This window comes from Suricata suricatta, chromosome 1 (assembly GCF_006229205.1).
Source record: "Suricata suricatta isolate VVHF042 chromosome 1, meerkat_22Aug2017_6uvM2_HiC, whole genome shotgun sequence".
Classification (NCBI taxonomy): domain Eukaryota; kingdom Metazoa; phylum Chordata; class Mammalia; order Carnivora; family Herpestidae; genus Suricata; species Suricata suricatta.
The window spans coordinates 191,220,372-191,240,848 of NC_043700.1; the positions used below are offsets into that span (position 1 = coordinate 191,220,372).

Sequence of the window (20,477 nt, forward strand, 5' to 3'; positions counted from 1 at the left end):
GGCTCTGGAGTGGGCAGAGGGGCGGCTCGGCGGACGCCCGAGGGGAGGAAATGCTCCGATTCCCAGCCTCGTGGGGGGTTGCCCTGCCTTGGCCTGGCCTCAGCCTTCGCGGTCAACAGTGCTGTCCGAAGGCCGTCACCAGGACCCTGACGGGCTGATGCTGGTTGCAGTTTGCACCTCCCATCCTGGGGCTGACCGCGAGGCTCTGGGGGAACGGCGCCCTGCCCTCCCCAGACCCCACGGGAAGATGTGAGGTGAGCAGGTGAGGCTTCTGCCCGCCTGGAACCTTCCGGGCAGGAGCTCAGAAGAATGGAGTAGACGGGCAGAGCCGCCACTGTGACAGCCACCGGCCCGGGATCAAGGGCTCTGGGAGCAAGCACTTTGCACCGGGTTCTGTGTCACTGGCCAGTGACTTCCAAGCTGTTCCCACGCCAGCGCACAAAACGGACGTGTCCGTCAGACGGCGGTCCCGGGGGCCGGTGTGCACACCCTCCCTGGGCCTCCACCTCGGAACAGAGCTCCCTCCTGCCGCACAACGCCATGTCTGCTCACATGACTGGTTTTGGCCAATGACGCTCAGCCGGAAGTGGCCACCTGCAGCTGCGTCTATGGAGAGAACAGGGCCACCAGGGGGCGCCCCAGCCAGCCGCGGCCCCGAGCCAGGATGCGGGGCCCCGAGTGTCGGGGTGCCTGTTCCCCGGCATATAAGCTTCTGACGGCAGTTGTAACAAACGTTCTGGACCCAGGCGCTTCTTCGCAGCTACGGGGCCCAGGAGTCCAAAATCGGTACCACTGGGCCGGAAGCAAGGTACCTTCCCTTCGGCCACCGCGGGGACAACCTGCTGCCTCTTCCAGCTCCTGGGGCGGCCGGCACTCGGCTGGGGCCGCATCACCCCCATCCCCGCTCCGTGGCTGCGTGGCCTTGTTTTCTGTGCATCTGTCCCCAACCTCCCTCCGCCTCCTCTTCTAAGGATAACCGTGATTGCATTTGGGGCTCGGGCGGGTAATCCAGGATAATCCCCCTCATCGAAACATCCTTCCTTTAAAACCTTCTGCGAAAACGGCTTCCCAAATACGGCGCGCTGCTAGGTCCCAGGGGAGGGCGGGGCGGTGTGCAGGGGTCATTCCTCTGGTAGCGGCTGTCCATCCGGCGCGGAATCCACGGTAATGATCTTCACCAAACAATACCCGCTCTTAGGACTCACCGCGGCCGCCGTTTTCTGTTCATCCCACTTCTTACATAACCAGAGCTGCCGTGGCCCACTGAACTGGTTCCACTGCCACAAATGGGTCGCCACCTGCCACATAGAAAGTTCTAGCCCAACTTCCACACCTGCCAGGGAGGGGGACCCGAGTGACACAAAGTGATTGAAAGAAAAGAGAAAGGTGCTCTTTCTGCCCAGTGAGAGTGAGTGGGACTGACAGGTGCCTAGACGGACACACACGCGTGTGAAGACGGTCTTCACACAGCAGCCCGCACCCCAGGAAAGTCGGGTTCATCAGACGGCTTGGGGCAAGGCTCCGACCAGAAAGGAAAGGGTGTGCGGTCCCGGGCGGCCCCGGCCTCTTTGCCGTGAGGGACTGCCGTGCTCCCGCACCCTCCTCCCGGTCCCCCCGCCCCACACCCGGCACAGCCCGTCACTCCCCACCGACCGCTGCTCTGTTGTTCCCTCACATCTTCATTCACCAACATCGCTTAAAAGAGGAGACACAAATGAGATCAGAGCCTGGAACTTTCCAGCAGATGGTACCAATTTTCAAGGTGACTTTAAAGCAAGGACGACACTGACCCTTCTTCAGGGGCATAAGATTTGGGTCTGGAGGGACCTGCGGTGCCATCCGGGCCCCGGCAAGGGTTTCTAAGGCCCATCCCTGGCCCTCAGCCCTCATGCCCCTGCGTGCCGGACCCCCTGCCCAGAGCCCCCCGCAATCCGCAGTGGGGAGAGAATGCCTGGCCTCTGCCCCCACCTGCCACTGCCTTCACCACCCCTTCTGCAGCTCAAGCCGACCCAGACCCGGGTCTGCAACGAGCCCCACCAACGCTCAGCAGCTGGTGACCTTGGCCCAGAGCCGTGACCTGTCTGGGCCTCAGTGCCCCCGTCTGCAGAACGGGGATGCCTGCCTACTGGTTATAGGAGCTAAATGGCAGCTTGTATGTAAAGGCGGCTGGCGCCCAGCCTGGCACATGGTGGCACTTGGTAAATGACGTGTGTCTTTCCCAGCTGGTGACAGCATCAGGTTTCCACAGCTGCTGTGACAAATGACCCCATGCTGGGGGTGGGGGGGGCTTGAACAGCAGACCCCTGGGCTCTCACTGTTCAGGAGGCTGAGGGGCTGAATCAGGGCGTCAGCGGGGCTGAGCTCCAAACTCTGAAGGGGGGGCACCTGGGGGGCTCGGGTCATGATCTCACGGTTCGTGGGTTCGAGCCCTGTGTCTGGCTCTGTGCTGACAGCTCGGAGCCTGGAGCTGCTTCTGATTCTGTCTCCCTCTCTCTCTGCCCCTCCCCCGCTCCTGCGCTGTCTCTCTCTCTCTCTCTCTCTCTCTCTCTGTCTCTCAAAAATAAATAACCATTACAAAATATAAAAATAATAAATAAGTAAATAAACTCTGCCAGCTTCAGAACAAGAGAGAAAAATCTTCGGAGGGGCATGGGGTCAGCAGGGGGCTCAGCAGCTGGGCAGACCCTGGGGCCAGGAGGAGCTGGGGGCCACGAGGAGGCTGCAGGAGCCCCAAGGGACGGCCCCTCGGGGCCCCTAGAGCCGCCTGCAGGGCAGATCAGCCACTGAGAAGGGGGGGCTGGGGGTGACCATTCCTACCAACACGGCTCCTGCGCAGTCAACACCCCTGCACGGTGAACACCCCTGCACACCCCCCCAGCCCGTGGGGAGGGGGGCATCCTGCACTGAGATCACCAGCCAGTCATCTCCCTGCCGGACAACGGGAGGCCCCCACACCCATCCGCCTCCGAGTCAGTAAAGACAGAGAAGCAGCCGCTGGAAAACAAGCGAAGGAGGGACAGGAAGGACACAAGGGCCGGAAATGTAGAAAGTGCTCTGGGCGCTCCCAGTCCGGTGTGGGGGGCTTCCCATCCTCTTGGCAAGTAGGAACAGACACGGACGAATGGACGCTGCCTGTGCTGGGCTGGGAGGGGACGGGAACTCACGCCTCCTTTCTGGAAAAGGGGGAAACTGGAGGCCTCTGGGGAGAGCCGATTGGCAGATGACATTTCCATCGAGCGCTTCTGGTCCCGCGTCTGTCGGGTCCACCGCACGCGGCGCCTCCGCCAGTCCAAGCCCCCTGACCCATCGCCCGTTCCTCCCTCGTGTGCACAGCACGGGGTGCAGAGCGGGACTCTTGGGGGCCACGAGCAAACAAACTAGCAGGAGAGGGGACGGACGCAGACCAGCCATCGGACGCTCTCCGGGGGAAGCGGGACCCACGCGGCAGGCCCTGAGCCCAGCGCCCAGCGCCTCGCTGGCCTCAGTTTCTCATCTGTGCACCAGGGACACACAGCGCCCAGCCACGGTAGGGCGTGGTCACGGATAAACGAAGCATCACACGAGGGGACCGTCACTCTTCGAGGGCCTGGCGCCCGGCCCCTGCTGAGAGGGGGACCACCGGACGGCTGTGAGGCCAGCCCCCCACCCCTGCGCTGCCGATGGGACCATCAACATGGGACCGCACAGCCGTGGGCCCTGCAGGCCAGTCACAGCAGGCGGCGCGGGGGCAGCAGGTGGCCACCAGCAGGTGGATGAGAAGAGGCGGCGTGTCCGTGCGATGGAGTATGTTTCCACCTGAAAGAGGGCGGAAATTCTGACACACGCCAGACACGGGCGAGCCCTGAGGACACTCAGCTCAGTTCGAGGATCCCACTCACACGAGGGGCCCTAGGAGTCCGATCTGCAGACACGAGTGGACGGTGGGGACCTGGGTGACTCCCGTGTCAGTCTGGGGAGATAGAACATTCTGGGACGGATGGAGGGTGGGGACGGCCTCACACGAACGCGCTCACCACCACCGAGCTGGACACTCAGAAATGGTTAAAATGGTACATTTTGTGTTATGCATGTTTTACCGCAATTAAAAAATAAAATGTGCCAATCAATGCTTTCTGCCCCCAGAGCGGCAAAACCCCAAAGCACAACAGAGGTGGGGCCCCAGCTGCGCCCAGGATGGGGGGGTCACCCACCGCCTGCCGCCCACCGTGGGGTTAGGTCCCCGCGTCCCAGACAACGGGGGTCCGGGGGCCCGACGACAAGGGCCAGGCTGTGAATCATGTCACAGGGGTGAAGGGAAGTGCGGGGGGGGGGGGGGGCTAGGGCACGCTCTCCAGCTCAGTGTGGATAAATTTACACCCCAACACCTGGGCCCCGCGATTTCCTGAGTATGGGGCTGCGTTTCCTGTTCTTGTGAGGACACTTCCCGAGTCCTGGGAGCCTCGGCCAGAGGTCACGCCCGACATGGCTCAGGCCTCTGGGCCACAGCAGGTGCATGCTGGCTTGGAGGGCTCTGAGGCAGGGGTGGGGGGAGATGGCAGGGGCGGACAGGGGTGGGGGGCCACCAAGTGCGTCCTCTGGAGACCCCGGTCTAGGGAGGGGGACAGACGCACCCAGACAAGAGGACAAACAGGTGTATTAGCAGGCAAGGAGGTCAGGGAGAGCCGGCTGGAGGCCCCCACAGAGCAGATGCTGGCTGACTGGAGGGAGGGAGGCCCCTGAGGCAAACTGCAGGGATGGGAGGAGGGACCCCTAAGGGCTCAGTGCTCATGAAGAGGTGACAGCAGAGGTGGGGGGGGCCAAGCCTCAGCCCAGCAGCCAAACCCCAGAGTCTGCCTCTGATCCAGAAATCCCACCTGTGGATCGAGCCCGGGGGCGGAGGGAGACAGGCACGGGCACCCCCTTGCCCACCGCAGCACGGCTCACAGTGGCCCCGAGCACCCGGGTGCCCGGCCCCCGAGGCGCGGAGAAGCACGAGGCGGCCCGCCCAGCGGGACGTCTGTCGGCCTCAGACAGACACCTGCCGCCGCGGGGACGGGCCGGAGGACGTGAGGCCCAGTGCGGCGAGGCCGCTGGGGACAGTTACTGTGACAGCCCTTGCGTGGCGTCCCCAGAGCGGTCCCCAGAGTCCTGGAGAAGAAGGCAGAGCAGGGGCGCCGGGGCCGCAGTGGGCGGACCGGAAATTCGACCACGGGGCACAGTTTCAGCTGGGAAGGTGGACGGGGGGGAGGGTCTCCCAAGAACGTGGATGCACTTGACACCCGTGAACCATTTAAGCATGGTTAACACAGTAGATTTTACATTATGTCTATTTTATCACAATTTAAAACATTTAAATAAAAGAAAAACCAAAAACCAGGAAACACAGAAAACATGTCCACCTAGCGAAGGAAAGAGGGAATATGGTCAAACGAAGCACAGAAAACGGGCCCTGAGCCACCCGGCCACTGCGATGCTGCTTGCGGTAGAAGCCTCCGGAACGCTGAGGAGAAAAGCCGGGGGCGGGGGGGGGGGCACGAGCCGGGAGCACAGGCAGGAGGGCTGGGGTCACAGATTCTTCCTCTGCTGCTCATCCATCGGCTTTGGCAAACCTGGACGTGCGTGCTGTTTGTGACGCTGTTACTTCTGCTTCTGCCCGTTCTCCCAAGGGACAGTGACACTCCCGGAGGGACTCGAGGCCCCTCTGTAAGGTCCCTACCAGCCAGCGTGGTACCCGGGTGCGTGTGGGAGGCGGTGGAGAGCTGGTGACAGAGGTCAGCGGAGAGGCAGGCTCCGGCCGGCCAGGCAGGCGGGCGGCAAGGACGTGGGGAGGGGTGGTGGTGACGACAGGACACTTTGCACCCCCACACAGGGGACCTGGGTGTGAGGACAGTGTCTTTTAAAGCCCCTTCTCTCGTTGAAATTACTGGTGGCACCTGCCGCCGGCCAGGCGGGTGGGCCGCGCTCCTCCGAGGTGACCCACCCGGCCTTGAGCGCAGCTGCCCCCCACCCATCCCCGTGCCCCCCAGAGCCATCCTGGGCAGGGTGGGGGGCAGGGCCCGGGGCTGGGCCGCAAGCAGCCCTGACTCTGGCTCTCCCGGTGACCTCGGTGTCCTGCCTCCCACACCCCACCCCAGAGCCCTGAGTGTCTCCGAGGATCCTGGGAAAACTAAAGGTGACACAGACACGCCAGAGCTGAGAAGAAACATGAGCTACGATCTTCCGGAAGACCCGAGGGGACCGGGCCGGACGTGCCCCGCAGCTAATTTCCAGCCCATCGTCCTCCTTTGCAAGCCCCGGCCTGGGTCAGCGCTTCCCTGCAATCCATTTCCCTTCGGCACGCGGGAAAACGGCCTTTGCCAAACGCTAACACGACTCGGGTCTGTGTGTTCACGCAGAGCCAAGTAATCGATATCTGACTAATTCAGGGCACAGACGACGCTGTGGGGGAGGGCAGGTTAGCTGCGCTCAGTGTCCGGGGCAGGTCCCCTCCCAGGTGTGCACCCCGGAGACCCCTCTGCCGGGGCGACTCGGAGTTCTAAGGAAAAGGACCGTGGCGGACAAGGCGCTAGGGTCACTGGCTCGCCAGGCCGTACCAGGGTTCCACTTGACCTTCTTTCCTCCACATTCAAACGTCCAGATATTCCACCCAAGAGCTGCGTGGCCGTGTCACCTCGGACAGAGTGGACAAGCGTCTGAGCCCGAGCTCAGAGCCCGGGGAGGGACCTGCCCGTCTGCCATGGCTGCAGTGGGGAAGCCCCCGCTTGCCTGCTGGCCAGCGCTGCCCTATGGCTGCTGTGGAGGTCAGTGACTGTCCCCACCCCACCCCCACCCCCGCCACCTCCCCGCCTCAAGCCATAGATGCCAGCTGCCAGAGGCGCTCCTCTCCAAACTGCTGTGGTCCCCGGAGTCAGGCATGCCTGGGGAATAGAAGGTTCTAGTCCAGAACTAGGCCAGCCAGAGCCCGGCTGTCACCAGGGTGTTGGGACTGGCCTGAGACCCTTTCCTGGGTCTCTGAGTCCCGCTAGTCTATGTGGCACTGAACCCCACCTCTGTGCCCATCTGGTCCCGGGCAGCTGCCCTGGCCAGACCGAACTTCCAGACGGCAGGGGCCCAGGGGCCTCACCTCGCTGCCCCGAAGTCCCCAGCCCAGGCAGGTGCTGTAGCTGTTGAGATGGCTCCCCACCTCACACACAGCGGGCACACGCCCTCGTCACCTGTGTCACCTGGCTTCACAGAGCCAGATTTAATGACATGTGTGAAGCCTGAAAAAGGGCCACTTCTGCTATTCTTAGGAGAGCCGGGGAGGACGGGGGGCTGTGGACGGGCTTCGGGGGACAGCCTGCTGCCCAGGGGGAGGGGCTTCCAGAACGAGGGCTGGCCGGCCCCCCCGGCCGGAGGGAGGCGCCCCTGGCCCTGTGCCCTCAGAGCAGGCTGACCCCACGGGACCCTCAAGGAGCCCGTCTAGAGAGGCCAAAGCACCCTGGAAGACAGCGGGGCAGCAGGTGGGGAGGATGGGAGGGGCCTCGGCACGGGGTCCCCTCTGTGCTCCCGCCTCCGTCTCTCCCCTACGGGGACCCGTGAGCCCTCCCTGACCTGAGCCGTGCCAGCACTGGGGCGGCACCTCTCTTGCAGGGGCTGTGATACCCACAGTCCCCAGACCTGGCCCGGCCGGAAGCACTGGGTGAATCACCAGCACCCTGGCTGCCAGCGGCCCACTCAGAAGACCCGGGGTCCGCACCCTGCGCAAGAACAAAGTCCGCCCTCTGCGCCTCCCCTCCCCAATGACTCATCAGCTCCTCACATGGTCACTGGGCACTGCCTGCACGTGAGACGCCACACGCGCAGGAAGACCACAGGACAGGAGAGGCAGACAGGGCTGTGGCGCCCTGGCCGCGTGCCCAGCACTTTACCCAGGGCCTAACCTGGGGCACGGACACAAATGGAGTTTCTCCAACATGCCCTCCACTCTCTCCTCCAGGGTTCTGTACCTGCTGCAGGGCGCCCTTCTCCCACTGCTTTGCCAGACTAACGCCTACTGGGCTGATGTCACCTCCTCCAGGAAGCCTGCCAGGATTTCTCTCTCTGAGCATGTTCACTAGCCACCTTCTCTCTGTCCCCAGAGAAGTGCTTTCTCATGCTGTGTTTTCCTCACGTACTCTCTGGCTTTCTCATCATGCCTGGAGGAGGAACTAATTCGGGGGCACCTCCAGCTCCTGGTCCGCGGATCGATAAACTCAAGCAAAGCGGCCACCTCTAGCCCACCCACCTTCCATGGGCACTGGGTTGGTTGGCTGCGTGTTGGAAAATGTTGCTGTCCACAGGACCCAGGCGGGGCCCCACCTCTGGGGCAGAGGGAAGGGTCTTAGGCGCTCCAGGGAGAAGCCCTCCCCCCCCCGCCCCCCCTCCTGCTGGCCGGTGCCGAGGCCAGGCTGTGCCGCCGCTCCCCCCAAATCTGGAGCGAAGCCCTGCGCGCCCCCGCAGAGTGAGGGGAGGGAGGCATCAAAGCCCAGAGCAGGGCGTCTGTGGGGGAGCAGGTCCCCAGGCCCGGGGGGGGGGGGCGGAATGGCCCTCGGGACCTTGCCAAGGTACCCACCTTGGAGGCTGTGGGGTCATGTTTTAAGTTTCTCTAGAAGACCCCTCCGGAATGCTTCCCGCCCCTCCCCCAGGACAGTGGCCGCCCCTGCGGACGCCGCTGGGCCTTCGGGAGCCCTGGCCTCGGCCAGGTGGGGTGTGGAGGGAACCCCCCCCACGTGAAACATCCTGGCTCTGAGCTCGGGGAGGGCCACGCAGAGGCTCTCGGGAGGCAGCGGCAGGGCTGCCCCACATTTAGTGCGGGTCCGGGAAGGAAGTCCCAGGCCGGCGGGAGCCCAGGGTCCAAAGGGAATGCCTGGGTGCAAATGCCCTGCCGCCCACTGGCTGGCACTCGGGCAGCTTCCTCGGCGCCCCGCCCCCCGCAAAACAGGTGTCTGCGACCCCCCCCCCCCCCCCCCCGGTGTCCAGGGCCCTGAATGACCCACACTCGCCACCACTTTTATTGCTGCTGCTGTTCTTGCCACCCACGAGTGGTCTGAAGACATGCAGAGACACGGTCCCCGGGGGGAGGTGGCGCTGGGGGTCCTCCGAGAGCCGGCCAGGCCCGCCTGAGCCCCGCCTCCCTGGCACCAGCCGCCGGACCTTGGGCAGGTGGCGCCTCGGAGTGAGAGCGTCCCGTGTGCAGGGCGGGAGCGCACCTGCAACGCTGGACACGGAGCCTGGACCGGTTCTCCGCGTGCCCGGCGTTGCGAGATGCCCCGCCAGCAGCGGACATTGATTTTTATTAGACGAATCAATCACCCCCCAGCTCTGGTGGCGGCGGCACACGCTCCCGGGGTGTATTTAGCCTTGCCACCGCGGCCCGGGGGAGGGGGGCCGGCGTTCCGCTCTGGCTCCTCCCCGACCACCCCGGAATTGGCGCCAGAGCGCATCTCCCTCTGGTCTGTAACCGCGGCCGGCATCTAAGAGGACGCAGGCGCCCGCGGCGAATTCCTGTGCCTGTGACGCGGCCGTGCCACCCACCGCCCTACTTCCTCGGCCAGCCCGCGCCTCCCGAAATAGAGAATGCGTCCCCGGAGCCGGCGCCCGGGCTGGTGAGCCAGGGGCCGCTCAAACCCGGCCTCCTTGAGCAAAACCCTGTCCCTGCACGTCCCTAAGGGAATCCGCAGGAAACAATACAGCAGCAGGGCGTCGGGAGGAAAGGAAAAGGTGCCCCCAGCCCTGTGGCGCGTTGACGTCTTTTCTGCGTATTTTGTAGACACGGACCGATGCCTGAGACCCCGCCTCCCGTACTCCTCGTGCATCACCGGCCCTGACTCATGGAGGTGACTGACCCTTCCTCATCTTAATGACGGCGTCAAAGTCCGCCTTTACCAGCGGCTCTCAAAGCCTGGATTCCGGGGGGGCCAAGACCCCGCCAGGGAGTGGGCAGGTCAAAGCCATTGTCGTAACAGGATTCAGATGCTACTTCCTCCCCACTTCCACCTTCTCCCAGGAGTACGTGCGGCATCAGGACCGACTAATCACAGGCCGGTCGTGAATGAGGTTTGCAGAACAGCAAGCAATGCCCCTCTGGCCGCTAAAAATCCTCCGTTACGGCGTGAAGGGCTATTCTCCAGTGAACTGACAAATATCTCAGGATCGTCTCCATCTTAATGTCTAAGTCAGTAAATATCAGCAAGTACAATCCATTTGGAAGCGCCCGGGGCCCTCAGGAATTCTGGGTTGGAGCTCGGGAGCCCCCGCTGTGGGCGGCGCCCACGCCGCGTGGCAGGACGGCCCTGTGCTGAACGGCTGTCCGTGTATACATCCGTGTGTGTGTTCTAGAACCTCTGCAGAGAGACTCCCAGAAGAAGCAATTCCTCTACCAAAGGGCCAGATGTATTTAAGGCTCAGTGTGTGTGCCACATGACCCCTGAAGCTGGTGCCCCGGATCTAGCTCGCAAGGTTTGGGGAAGTTTAAATGTAGCCGAGTTAAGAGTCACAGTTTTTTTCCTATGAGAAGTCATTCTCAGGAACCCGAAGTCCGGCTGGAGACCCCGCAGGGAGAGGCCCTCCCACTGCAGGTGCCGTCAGGTTAACGGTCCCGCAGGGTGGGCCCTGAGGCACCCACGAGGGTCCTTGTGGGAGGGAGGCGGGGACACTTGATGCCTCTCCCGGGGGAGACAGGCGGGGAGGGGTGTGGGGTCGCTGCCCCAGAAGCTGGCAGAGGAAGGAAAGCATTCTCCCCGGAGCCTCCAGCCCGCTGCACCGATGGGGGCCTGCCCAGCGAGGGGGGCTAAGCCCCCTCTTCTCCAGCCCGGGACCTCGCTCACCAACGGCATCACCTGCTAGGAAAGCTTCTTGCGTCGGGCTGCGATGTGCACCCCGAGGTGCCACCTAGGGGCCCGGGTGCATGAGCCCCTGGGTGTCTGAAGTCCTCTCGGCTCCTCAAAGCCTGGCAGCCGGATGCCACCACAGCGGCACAGACAGAGAAGGGATTGGGTGCAGGGGCGGGGGGGGGGGGGGGGGGGGGGGGGGGGGGGGGGGGGGGGGGGGGGGGGGGGGGGGCAGTATGGGTGGCGGAGTGTCGTGCCAGCCCTGGGCCTCACAGGTTTCGGGGGCCCGGCTTGGCCAGGGGGACAGAGCGAGCAGGGAACCGGAGGGCCCACAGGGGAGAGCCATCATGGCAGCCTGAGCCCAGGGACACCTGCCCAAGGATTCCAGAGGTGGCTTGCCAACGGGCACCTCGACCTATCATCCCCAGCACCGGGAGCCGCCACCCACCCGGCACTGGGGCCCCTGCCCACCCTGTGAAGCGGCCCACAACACCCTCCAGGCCCTGCTCCCACACCCAGCCTGCCTGCACCCACACCCGCACTGCCTGCACCCACACCTAGCCTGCCTGCACCCACACCCACCCTGCCCTGCACCCACCCCTGCCTGCACCCACCCTGCCTGCACCCACACCCACCTTGTCTGCACTCAAACCCACCCTGCCCTGCACCCACCTTGCCTGCACCCACCCTGCTTGCACCCACACCCAGCCTGCCTGCACCCACACCCGCACTGCCTGCACTCACACCCACCCTGCCCTGCACCCACACCCACCCTGCCCTGCACCCACCCTGCCTGCACCCACACCCAGCCTGCCTGCACCCACACCCGCACTGCCCCTCCCCTGCCCCCACAGAGACTGGCTGGGCCCCGTGTGTACACGTAGCATCTCCTGGCTGCTGCGCCCCCCGGGACATGCACGATGGAGCTGATGCGTGGACGCTGCACCCCACAGCTTCTCCCCGAGCACTGGGCGGGCCGGGCCTGGCTTCAGATGGAGGCGAACCACTGGATCAGAGCCACAAACGAGGAGGCGGATCAGGGACCTCGAAGGCCCACGAGTCAGTCTGGGCTCGAACCCCGTGGCAGGGCAGCAGGCACCGCTGGCGCTCACGCCCGGTCACCCAGTTGACTCCTGCCTCACTGCCCGGCCTGACTCACCATCCCCGTATGCCCTGCTCACCCCTGCACCCCCCTTCCCCACATCCCCGCCTTTGTGCTGAGCCTTCTGCCTCTCCAGTCACCACTCACATGCTGGTCTTGGGACTCAACTCCATGCCTTCTCCTCCAGAAAGCCTTCCCTGCTACCATATGGAAGTGATTTCTCTTGTCCTGTCCCCACCCTGCCTCCCATCAGGTTCTGATGCCCCCATTCCCTGCCTGTCTGGGTTGCGGACTCCACGGGGAAGGGTCCCTGCCGCCCTGGTCTGCTCAGCACCCTCTGTGTGGCCGGCGCAGGGCTGCGCATCTAGAAACGTTTCTTACGTCTGCGTCGGACCTGCTGCAGCTTTACCTGAGGCTGGTGGGTGGGTAGGGGCCCCAGAGGGGTCAACACTGCCTATGATGGTGCACGGGCAAGAGCCCCCAGCTATCACGGGGCAGCGGGGGTGTGCTCAGGGGTGCTGGGCCCCCAGGTGGGGCACACTGCGGCCGCTGCCCAGTCACCTGCCTGCCCGAGTGCAAATCCTGTGTCCCAAGGTGCCCACAGCCAGGTGCACGGTCGGCAGGGCCTGGAAGACACCCCGGACCCCGACCGCACACGAGGGGGTGAAGGCTCAGAGGGTGAGGGCACGCAGCCAGCCAGACCCACTCACGGGGTCCGACCACCGGCCCCAGAGCCGCTCACGCACCATCCCAGGAGCCAGGCTCACCCAGGACCGAGGGGACTGTGTGAGAGACCCTTCCCCACCCACCGGGGGCATCAGACTGTACCTCCAGAACTAGAAAGCTGCCTGGCTCCAGACCCCACAGACGTGGCCCATATAAAACTGCACAGATGTTGGGGCTCAGGTGTGACACTGACCACAAGAGGGGAAGGCTGGCTGAGGTCCAAGAGGGCCACGTGAGCAGGGGCGAGGCCAGGTGCCAGGAGCCTGGGGCGCGACCCCCCCCCCCCCCCCCCCCGCTCACTGAGGGGCCCCCTGAGCGGGAGCGCGAGGCTCTCAGTAAACACCGGCCCCCCCCTGCCCCCCGCCTCTCCTGTCCCAGTGGGCGGTCCTCCCGCATTCATTATTCACGAAGGTGCTCCCCACACCCCGCCAGGAGCAGGAGGCCCCTGGGGAGGTCAGAACAACCCCCACTTTGCACACTTACCACCTTCCGCTCCCTGCCTCCTGACCCAGCAGACCCTGGGCCATCTGAGGGACAGGCAGCTGCCGTGACAAATGGTCACTGGCCTACAGGCTTAAAGCACACGTAACCTCTCGTCATCTCTCACAGGTCTGGGGTTCCGAGTCTGACATGGGTCTGCGGGCCCCGGTCCTCCTGGGGGCTCCCGGGAGGACCCCTCGCCGGCCCCTTCCAGCCTCGAGAGGCGCCCAGTTCCTAGGCTCCCGGACCCTCCATCCTCCCTCCTCTGACCTCTGCCTCCGCCTCCCTCTCCTGAGGGCCGTGGATCACGAGGGGTGCACTGGGCAGTCCCCCCACTGTGAGGTCTTTAACTGAATCACATCTGCGAAGTCCTTTTCCAACACCGACCCAGGTTCTGGGGACAAGGACAGGGATAGTTCCGGGGGCCATGACTCAGCTCCCAGCACCATCCCAGAGGAGGCATTGGGGGAGGGGCGGTACCTAGCCCTGGGTCACACGCAGGGGGGCCAGACACAGGTCCTCCGCAGGAAACCCCAGCTCTGTCCCCCACCAGCTCTTCGGAGGGCAGCGGAGGCCCTGAGAGAGTGGAGGAAAGCGTCACAGACGCTCCGGAGTTCTGGTTGGAAGCTTGAAGAGGGGGAGTTCGGGGAGGGGGCCCGGGGAGGCAGATGGAGAAAGCGGCAGGAAGAACGCAAGCGAGGGGGTGTGGCATTACTAGCAAGGGCCGCTCTCTGCACCCATGGGCGCCCTGCAGACGGTCGTCAGCGCTAAAGGAGCATTCTGGAATGGCTCTGAGCCCTTGAGGAGCTCCTGGTGGCTGGGAACCGAGGTGGCTGCGGCCTGGCATATCTGAGCCCCTCGGGAGCCACCCCCTAGGTCCCCACCCCACCCCTAGGTCCCCGTCCCACCCCCTAGGTCCCCGCCCCACCCCTAGGTCCCCGTCCCACCCCCTAGGTCCCCGCCCCACCCCTAGGTCCCCGCCCCACCCCCTAGGTCCCCGTCCCACCCCTAGGTCCCCCGTGGCAGACAGACGGGTGCTGGCTGACCCCTCTGCACTGCGAGCCCTCGCACCACTTGGCTTTGCAGCCTGAGGCTCCCCCTGCGCGGGAAGTGGGGGGGTAGGACCATGTCATCCCAGGACCCGCCCTCCGCCCTGCAGGACAACGACCCCAGCATCCACTCCCCCAACACGGGACAGCTCTGAGGACCCTGCCCACCCACGCAAATGCCCCCACTCTCCCCCCACCCCCGTCTCCCCCCTCGTCTTCTCAACCCGTGCTTCCTGGGGTCACCGGTGGGACCCTGGGGCCGCCCACATGCGAGGAGAAGCCGAGGGTCAGAGAGCAGCTCCAGACGGTGGCAGACCCCGCAGGGGGCTAAGGTGCTATCACCGCCACTTGAGAGGTGGGGAAACTGAGGCAAAGAGCAGCTGAGCAATCCAGGTGTTGACCCAACTAGCAGGTGACAATCGGGACTGGAGCCCAGGTCAGCCTGACCCCAAAGCCACTGGCCTTACTGTCCACAGCATCAGCACGGCCTCCCTCAGTGCTTAGGAAGCTGCAGGCGAGGCAAACGGCACGCGAAGCCCCCAAACACATCCTATCAGAGCAGCGTGTGTGCAGGACACGCCGGGCCACCAGCCTGGGAGCCCACGCAGGACCCACCCAGGACCAGCCCGGTGCCCAGCACCAGCCCCAGTGTCCGAGGAAAAGCGAGCACCACAAAATCCAAAGCACACTTCCCGCCCTCCCCAGTTCTGCCCTCGGACAGGGAGGGCCCCGGAGTCCCGGCTCAGGTAGGAGGCACCGCCCCCCCCAGGCCGCGGAGAAACGCCGTGACCCCTGACGTGGGGGAGCCTCCATGCAAAGGGCAACCTGTGTCCTGCCCCGAGGTTGTCAGACGAGTCGACGCGGGAGGAAGGGATAATGGGGCCGTGTTTCCCTGAAATGCTGGCTTAGCCTCAGGCCCAGACCATCTCTCGGGGAACAGTAGGGTGGGGACAGGGCTGTCGGAAGCGGGTCACATCCCTGAGGAGGGCGGTAGGCCCCGTCTTTACAGATACAAACATGCTTCATGGGCGGGGGACAAGACGGACCCTTACACTGCCCCCGCCCCCGTCACGCCCAAGCATTATGTCGATGCCCCAGGGCCTTATCCATCCCAAGCACTCAGCCACACATCACGAGGGGCAGGAAGTCGCCCATGGAGGCCGGCTCAGGCACGCACGGGGGGCGCTGGGGGGAGGCAGGCAGACAGAGCCCACCCGGGGGGCAGAGGAGAGTCTGGGCCACGGGTTCCAAGCCGGGTCTGCCGTCTACAAGCGGTGCGGTGTGACGCCAGGGCGGCTGACAGGCCCTTCCGGGACCTGCCTCCCCTTGCGTCATGGGGACACCTCCCTCCTGTAACGGGGACACCCCAGCAGCCCCGAGAAGCACTGTGCGGCTTCGGGAGCATCTGGCCGGGCGTGGGGCCCGAGGGAGCGTCCCGTGAGCGGCCGCTGCCGTGACACTGAAGTAGGGTGCTTCCTGACACCGCAGAGGCCGCCGCGATGGAAACAGCCCCGGGTAAACAGAGACGCCCGCTCAGGTTGCCCTGCCCTGCGTCCCGCAGCCGGGAGACCCCGGGCCTCCCGCCCAGGCAGCCCGGCACACTGCTGGCCGGTCCCCTCAGAGCCCGCCCGCCATCTGAGCACCACCACGCTCTCCTATTGTAACGATTTTAACTGGCTTTTCAAGCCTCTGCCACGTGGCAGGACCTGCACCCCGGGCCCGACTTGAGACCCCTGCGGGGGGGGGGGGGCGGGGAGGAGGCACAGGGAGGGTCCACGATCAGTGATGCTGGAATGAGCTCAGGGGAAGCCCAATCACGTCCTGCCCAGGCCGGGGCAGAGCAAGGGTGCGAGGAAGCCCGGTGTTGTGGCAGAGGACGGGCCGGAGTCCTTGGCAGTCACGCTGTGGGCCACCGGGGCTGGCCCGGCCGAGGACCAGTGTCGGGGCAGTCTCTGCCGGGGCTGGGGCCCTTCCCCCCACTCTTCTTTCATTAGCCCGATGTGCCGTCTCCTCTGAGCCGTTCCCAGCTCCCCCATGCTCCAGATGCTGCTCTGGGCAGTCAGGGTCCCTGACAGGTGACTTCTCCAGAAGCGAGGGTCACCCTCCCTTTTCTGGGACAGTTAAGGCCAGACTCGCCAATTGTTTTCATCAAAGCCAGACCTTGATTTGAGAAACTATGCCATCTACCCCCAAACGAACCTCAATGACAGAAACCATAAAGAATCCAAAGGTCTTGGGTGGCAGGTCAGGGGGTGCCCCTGACCAGGAGAGGAAACAGCTCAGAGCTCGGGGATGCCCCTGCTGAGCCCGGGCGCGCCGGCTGGCTCCCGGGCCTGAAAACTGCCCCTTTTCAGATGCAGTTTCAGGTGAATTTCTGGGTCAGGCTGATGAGTCTTCTCCTGCACCTACTTCTGACACAGTCATGCAGAGACACCGGGCACCAGCGCCCCTGCTGTGGGAGGCTCCCTAACGCTGTCCACCCCCACTCCCAGCCAAAGGACAGCGGCCCCCGCAGCACGGAATGTTCTGGAACTCCTACCGAGTCACGGACTTTCTGCACCCCCCTTAGATTTGGCAGCAACCCTTTCCCACTGTTCATCGCAAAGAAGAGCATAGGCAACAAAAAAAATTCGCGAAAGTCGCAGAAAGTATATAAAGACACAGATGTGGGGAAACCTCTTTCTTCAAGAGAGGCCGCTGCAGACATCTTGACGCGTGTCCTCTGGTTGTGTTTTCCTCCTTTATTGTGTTTGCAGCCTTGAGCTCACATAGGACGTACAGCCCTGCTCTCCACTGGCTTCTAAATCAGACTTGTCTGATTAAGCATTTCTCCCGACACTGAAACCTCCTCGCATCTGTTACCTAGGAGGCTCCCCGCACCCCAGACGGCCAGAAGCTCAGCGTGAGCGGACCGTGTCTGTTCCTGTCCACTGTGGGTCCGGGGCTGGCACGGCGCCGGGCACACGGCGGACATGTGGTGAACACGTGCCCACCGGACGCATGACCGGCGCTGGGCTGGCATTTCGTCACTCCCCTCCATGTCTGTGGCACTGATGTGAGCATCTTTGTCCCGCGTCCCTTGTCCACACTCGGGTTAGGCGAAGGGATGAGTCTCTGTTCCAAACCCCCAGGGCTGTGGAACCACAGTAGGGGACTGGGATCCGGGGGCTCTGACACACGCTCTCCTTAACCCTGGGCGGCTGCTTGTCCTGCTCCAGGCCTCAGTTTCCCCTCTGTGCACACGTGTTCGTTTGCTCTGCGCCATTCCCCAGATTCCTGCAGCCCCGTGAACTTAACCAGGCAGCCATGAACATGGGACGGCCCAGCTGGCTGCCCAGGCTCCTCTCCTGGCCCTGTACCTGTTTGGGGCCGAATCTTGCCCCCCTCCAAATTTACATGCTGAAGCCCTATCCCTAGTCACTCAGAATGTGACAGCCTTTGGAGAGAGGGACTCTATAGCGTAACTAAGGTAACACGAGGCCAGTCAGGTGGGCCCGGATCCAGCATGAGCAGTGCCCTTGTAAGAACAGGAGATCCGGACACAGACACATATGTAAGGAAAGCCCTGTGACTAGAGAGAAGAGATCCATGTACAAGTAAGGAGGGAGGCTGCAGGGGGAACCATCCAGGCCCGCACCTTGAACTCGGACTTTCGGCCCCCAGAAGCGAGAGAATAAATGTCTGTGGTAAAGCAGCCCTGTCTGTGGTGCTTGGTTATGGGGGCCCTGGCACCCTGATGGGCCTCCCAGGAGCCAGGAACCCCTGAGCAGCTGGGCCCGGGGCGGCGTGGGGCCCAGAGAGCACGTGGGTCTTGCTCGAGGACCTGGCATCCATCCCAGCTGGCCCTGGGGCCCCTCCCAGCTCAGGTCCTCCCCTCAACCCCACCTCACCCGCTGTGACCGCCTGGTGACATCAGGGCCCACACCAGCGGGCTGAGGCTGCATGCAGAGCTAAGGGCATTTCCTCCATTCCGCAGGGAAACCATAGCTAGTGCAGGGGATTTGGATCTAGGCCTGACCCAGAATGCCACCTCTGACAGTCTAATGCCCCACCCCCACCCCAATCAAGCCACAAACCAAGCAGGCAAATGCCAGGGGCCCTGAGGCCACACCCACGCCATCTTGAGGGTGACCTGCACCATGTGACTGAAGGGAGACATGGGGGCATAAAGGAAAGGGAGCCTGTGACCTGGGAGGTTGTGCAGACTGTCTGGGGCTTTGACCGAAAGGCCCGTCTGGGCGGCCAGACACTGGACAGAGTGAGGCCCACCCACACCAGTTGGCACCAAGCTCTGGGATGATGCCAGTCTTCTTGGCAGGAGGGCATCAGGGCACCTGCCCTGATCGATGATAGAAGCCCGTGACCTGCCAGACGGGCACAGCGGGCACAGACACGGGAGCCAGGCGCCAGGCCCGAGGGGCCCCCGCGCTCCCCACTGCGGTGTGGGGTGCATGTAACCGCCTGGGAGCACGTTTGCATGAGCCACAGGTGGACGGGAACGGGCGCACCGGCACTTCCAAAGGGCTGGGGAACTCACGAAGACTGAGGGACCATGGCGGCCCAGCAACGACCGTCACCAGCTGCTGAGGACCTACTATGCATGGGGTTTCCCGTCCGAACCTCATCCCCAAACTCAGGAAGGTGCCCCCATTTGCCAAGATCACAATTTGCCACCGGGGAGACCGCACGGTTCAAACCCCAGTCCCTTGTTCGCTCGAATCGTGACCTCCCACAGCCCCCAGGGCCACAGAGCCCCTCTCCCGAGACAGCCACAAATGCCGGCGCTCCTTCCAGGGCTCCCCCTCATTACAGGAGGGACCGGAGGTATCAATTAGGATCACAGAAAGCCTCAAATTAGCCTGTGCGCACCCTGCCATTACCCCCACCTGCCATTAAGTAAATGTGTCTGCAGGTTCTGCAAGGTCTCAGGGCGCCCTGCTCCCCGGCCCCCTCCAGATAACAGGTTGGCCATTTCAGAAATCCTCTTCTAGAGAATTCTGCCTCCCGCTGCCTGCCATTTGCTCTCAGCCACTCTCCCAACGCCCACTGCCAGTGTGGTCCCTCCTTCCTTGGCTGGAGGGGGAGGGGACTGTTTCCCCTGCGAGATGGGTCCCTGGAAACAGCCCTCCCAAACCGAGAGTAAAGCCCCAAGCAACCCCTCACCGAATACACCCTCCCTCCCTGGTCCCATTTCTCCCCAGTGGTTCCTGCACCATGGCCAAGGGCCACACCGCAGTCTGTGGCTACACAGGCTCAGAGGAAAGAGCACAGGAGTCAGGGAGCCCCGGGTTTGAATCCTCACTCGGTTGAGTGAGCCAAGCAAGTGACTCAAGCCTGGTGAGCCTTGGTCGCACCTTGAAAACTGGGGTGATGGCCCCTCCCTGCCAGGGAATGTACGGACCAACCCTGGGCGTAGTGCCAGGCCACAGAAGACTCTCAAATTCGCGGCCCCTCCGGTTGGCCGCGCACCAGACTATCAGGCCGAGGCCTCCCTGCTGTAGGTAGGTCTCAGTTTCCCCAAGCGCAATAGGTGCGGCCGGCTTGTGACGCTGTGGGATTTTCCAGGGCCACACAGAGGCTGTCAGATCCGGCGGGTGCGGCGGGAGGCAGCAGTGGGGATGCGCAAGGATGAGAGGCTGGAGATGCCAAGCGGTGGGAGACGGGGCGGGTCGCACACACCTGCGGGCTCTGTGCCTCCAAATCTGCAGCGGAACAGCCCAGGGCGCCAGAGGTCGGCCTGACGCCTCCCGCTCAGGCGGCGCGAGCGCATTGCAAGGGCGGCACGCCCTGCCGCAAAGCCCCCCAACTCATCACCCCTCTCCTTGGCAGGGTCTGAGCGGCCCTGCGCCCCATCGCCCGGAGTCGGTCGCCTTCTGAAACCTGCAGCGACCCGAGACCGGCGAGAAGAAAAAAAAAAAAGTGGCGCCTTCCAGACAGCCCGGGGCAGGCGCGCCGGCCGGTGTGGTGGGAAGGGGTCTCAAGCCCGCGCTGCAGAGCGGCGCGCGCCCCAGGCGCAGGGGCAGGGGGCTGCGAACCGCCCCTCGGCTTTGCAAGACCCCGGGACCAAAGTTGGGTGGAGCCACTGGGTGGTTTTCGCCGGTGCTGCAGGTGTAGCCCCAGAATGCCCCCACAGCCCTCGCTGCCCCGCGACCCAGCTCAGGGACGCGCCGGTCCCTCGGTCCCCGCACTCACCTGCACTCATCTCAGCGGCGGCAGGGAGGCGGGCGGTCCGGCGTTGCGGCAGCCCGACGCTCCCGCCCGCAGGGGCCGCGCCCGCGTGATCGCCAGCCC

At 64.2% G+C, this 20,477-nt stretch overlaps 1 protein-coding gene across 1 annotated transcript in view; it reads right to left on the reverse strand.

Moving 5' to 3' along the window:
• Positions 1-20,471, reverse strand: part of ABLIM2 (actin binding LIM protein family member 2) — a 129,806-nt gene extending 109,335 nt beyond the window's left edge. Inside the window, exon 1 of the mRNA XM_029949026.1 lies at positions 20,379-20,471. Coding sequence (XP_029804886.1) covers positions 20,379-20,388 — 10 coding nt within the window. The 5' untranslated portion in view covers positions 20,389-20,471. The remainder of the gene's footprint in view (positions 1-20,378) is intronic.
• Between the last annotated feature and the right edge of the window lie 6 nt (positions 20,472-20,477).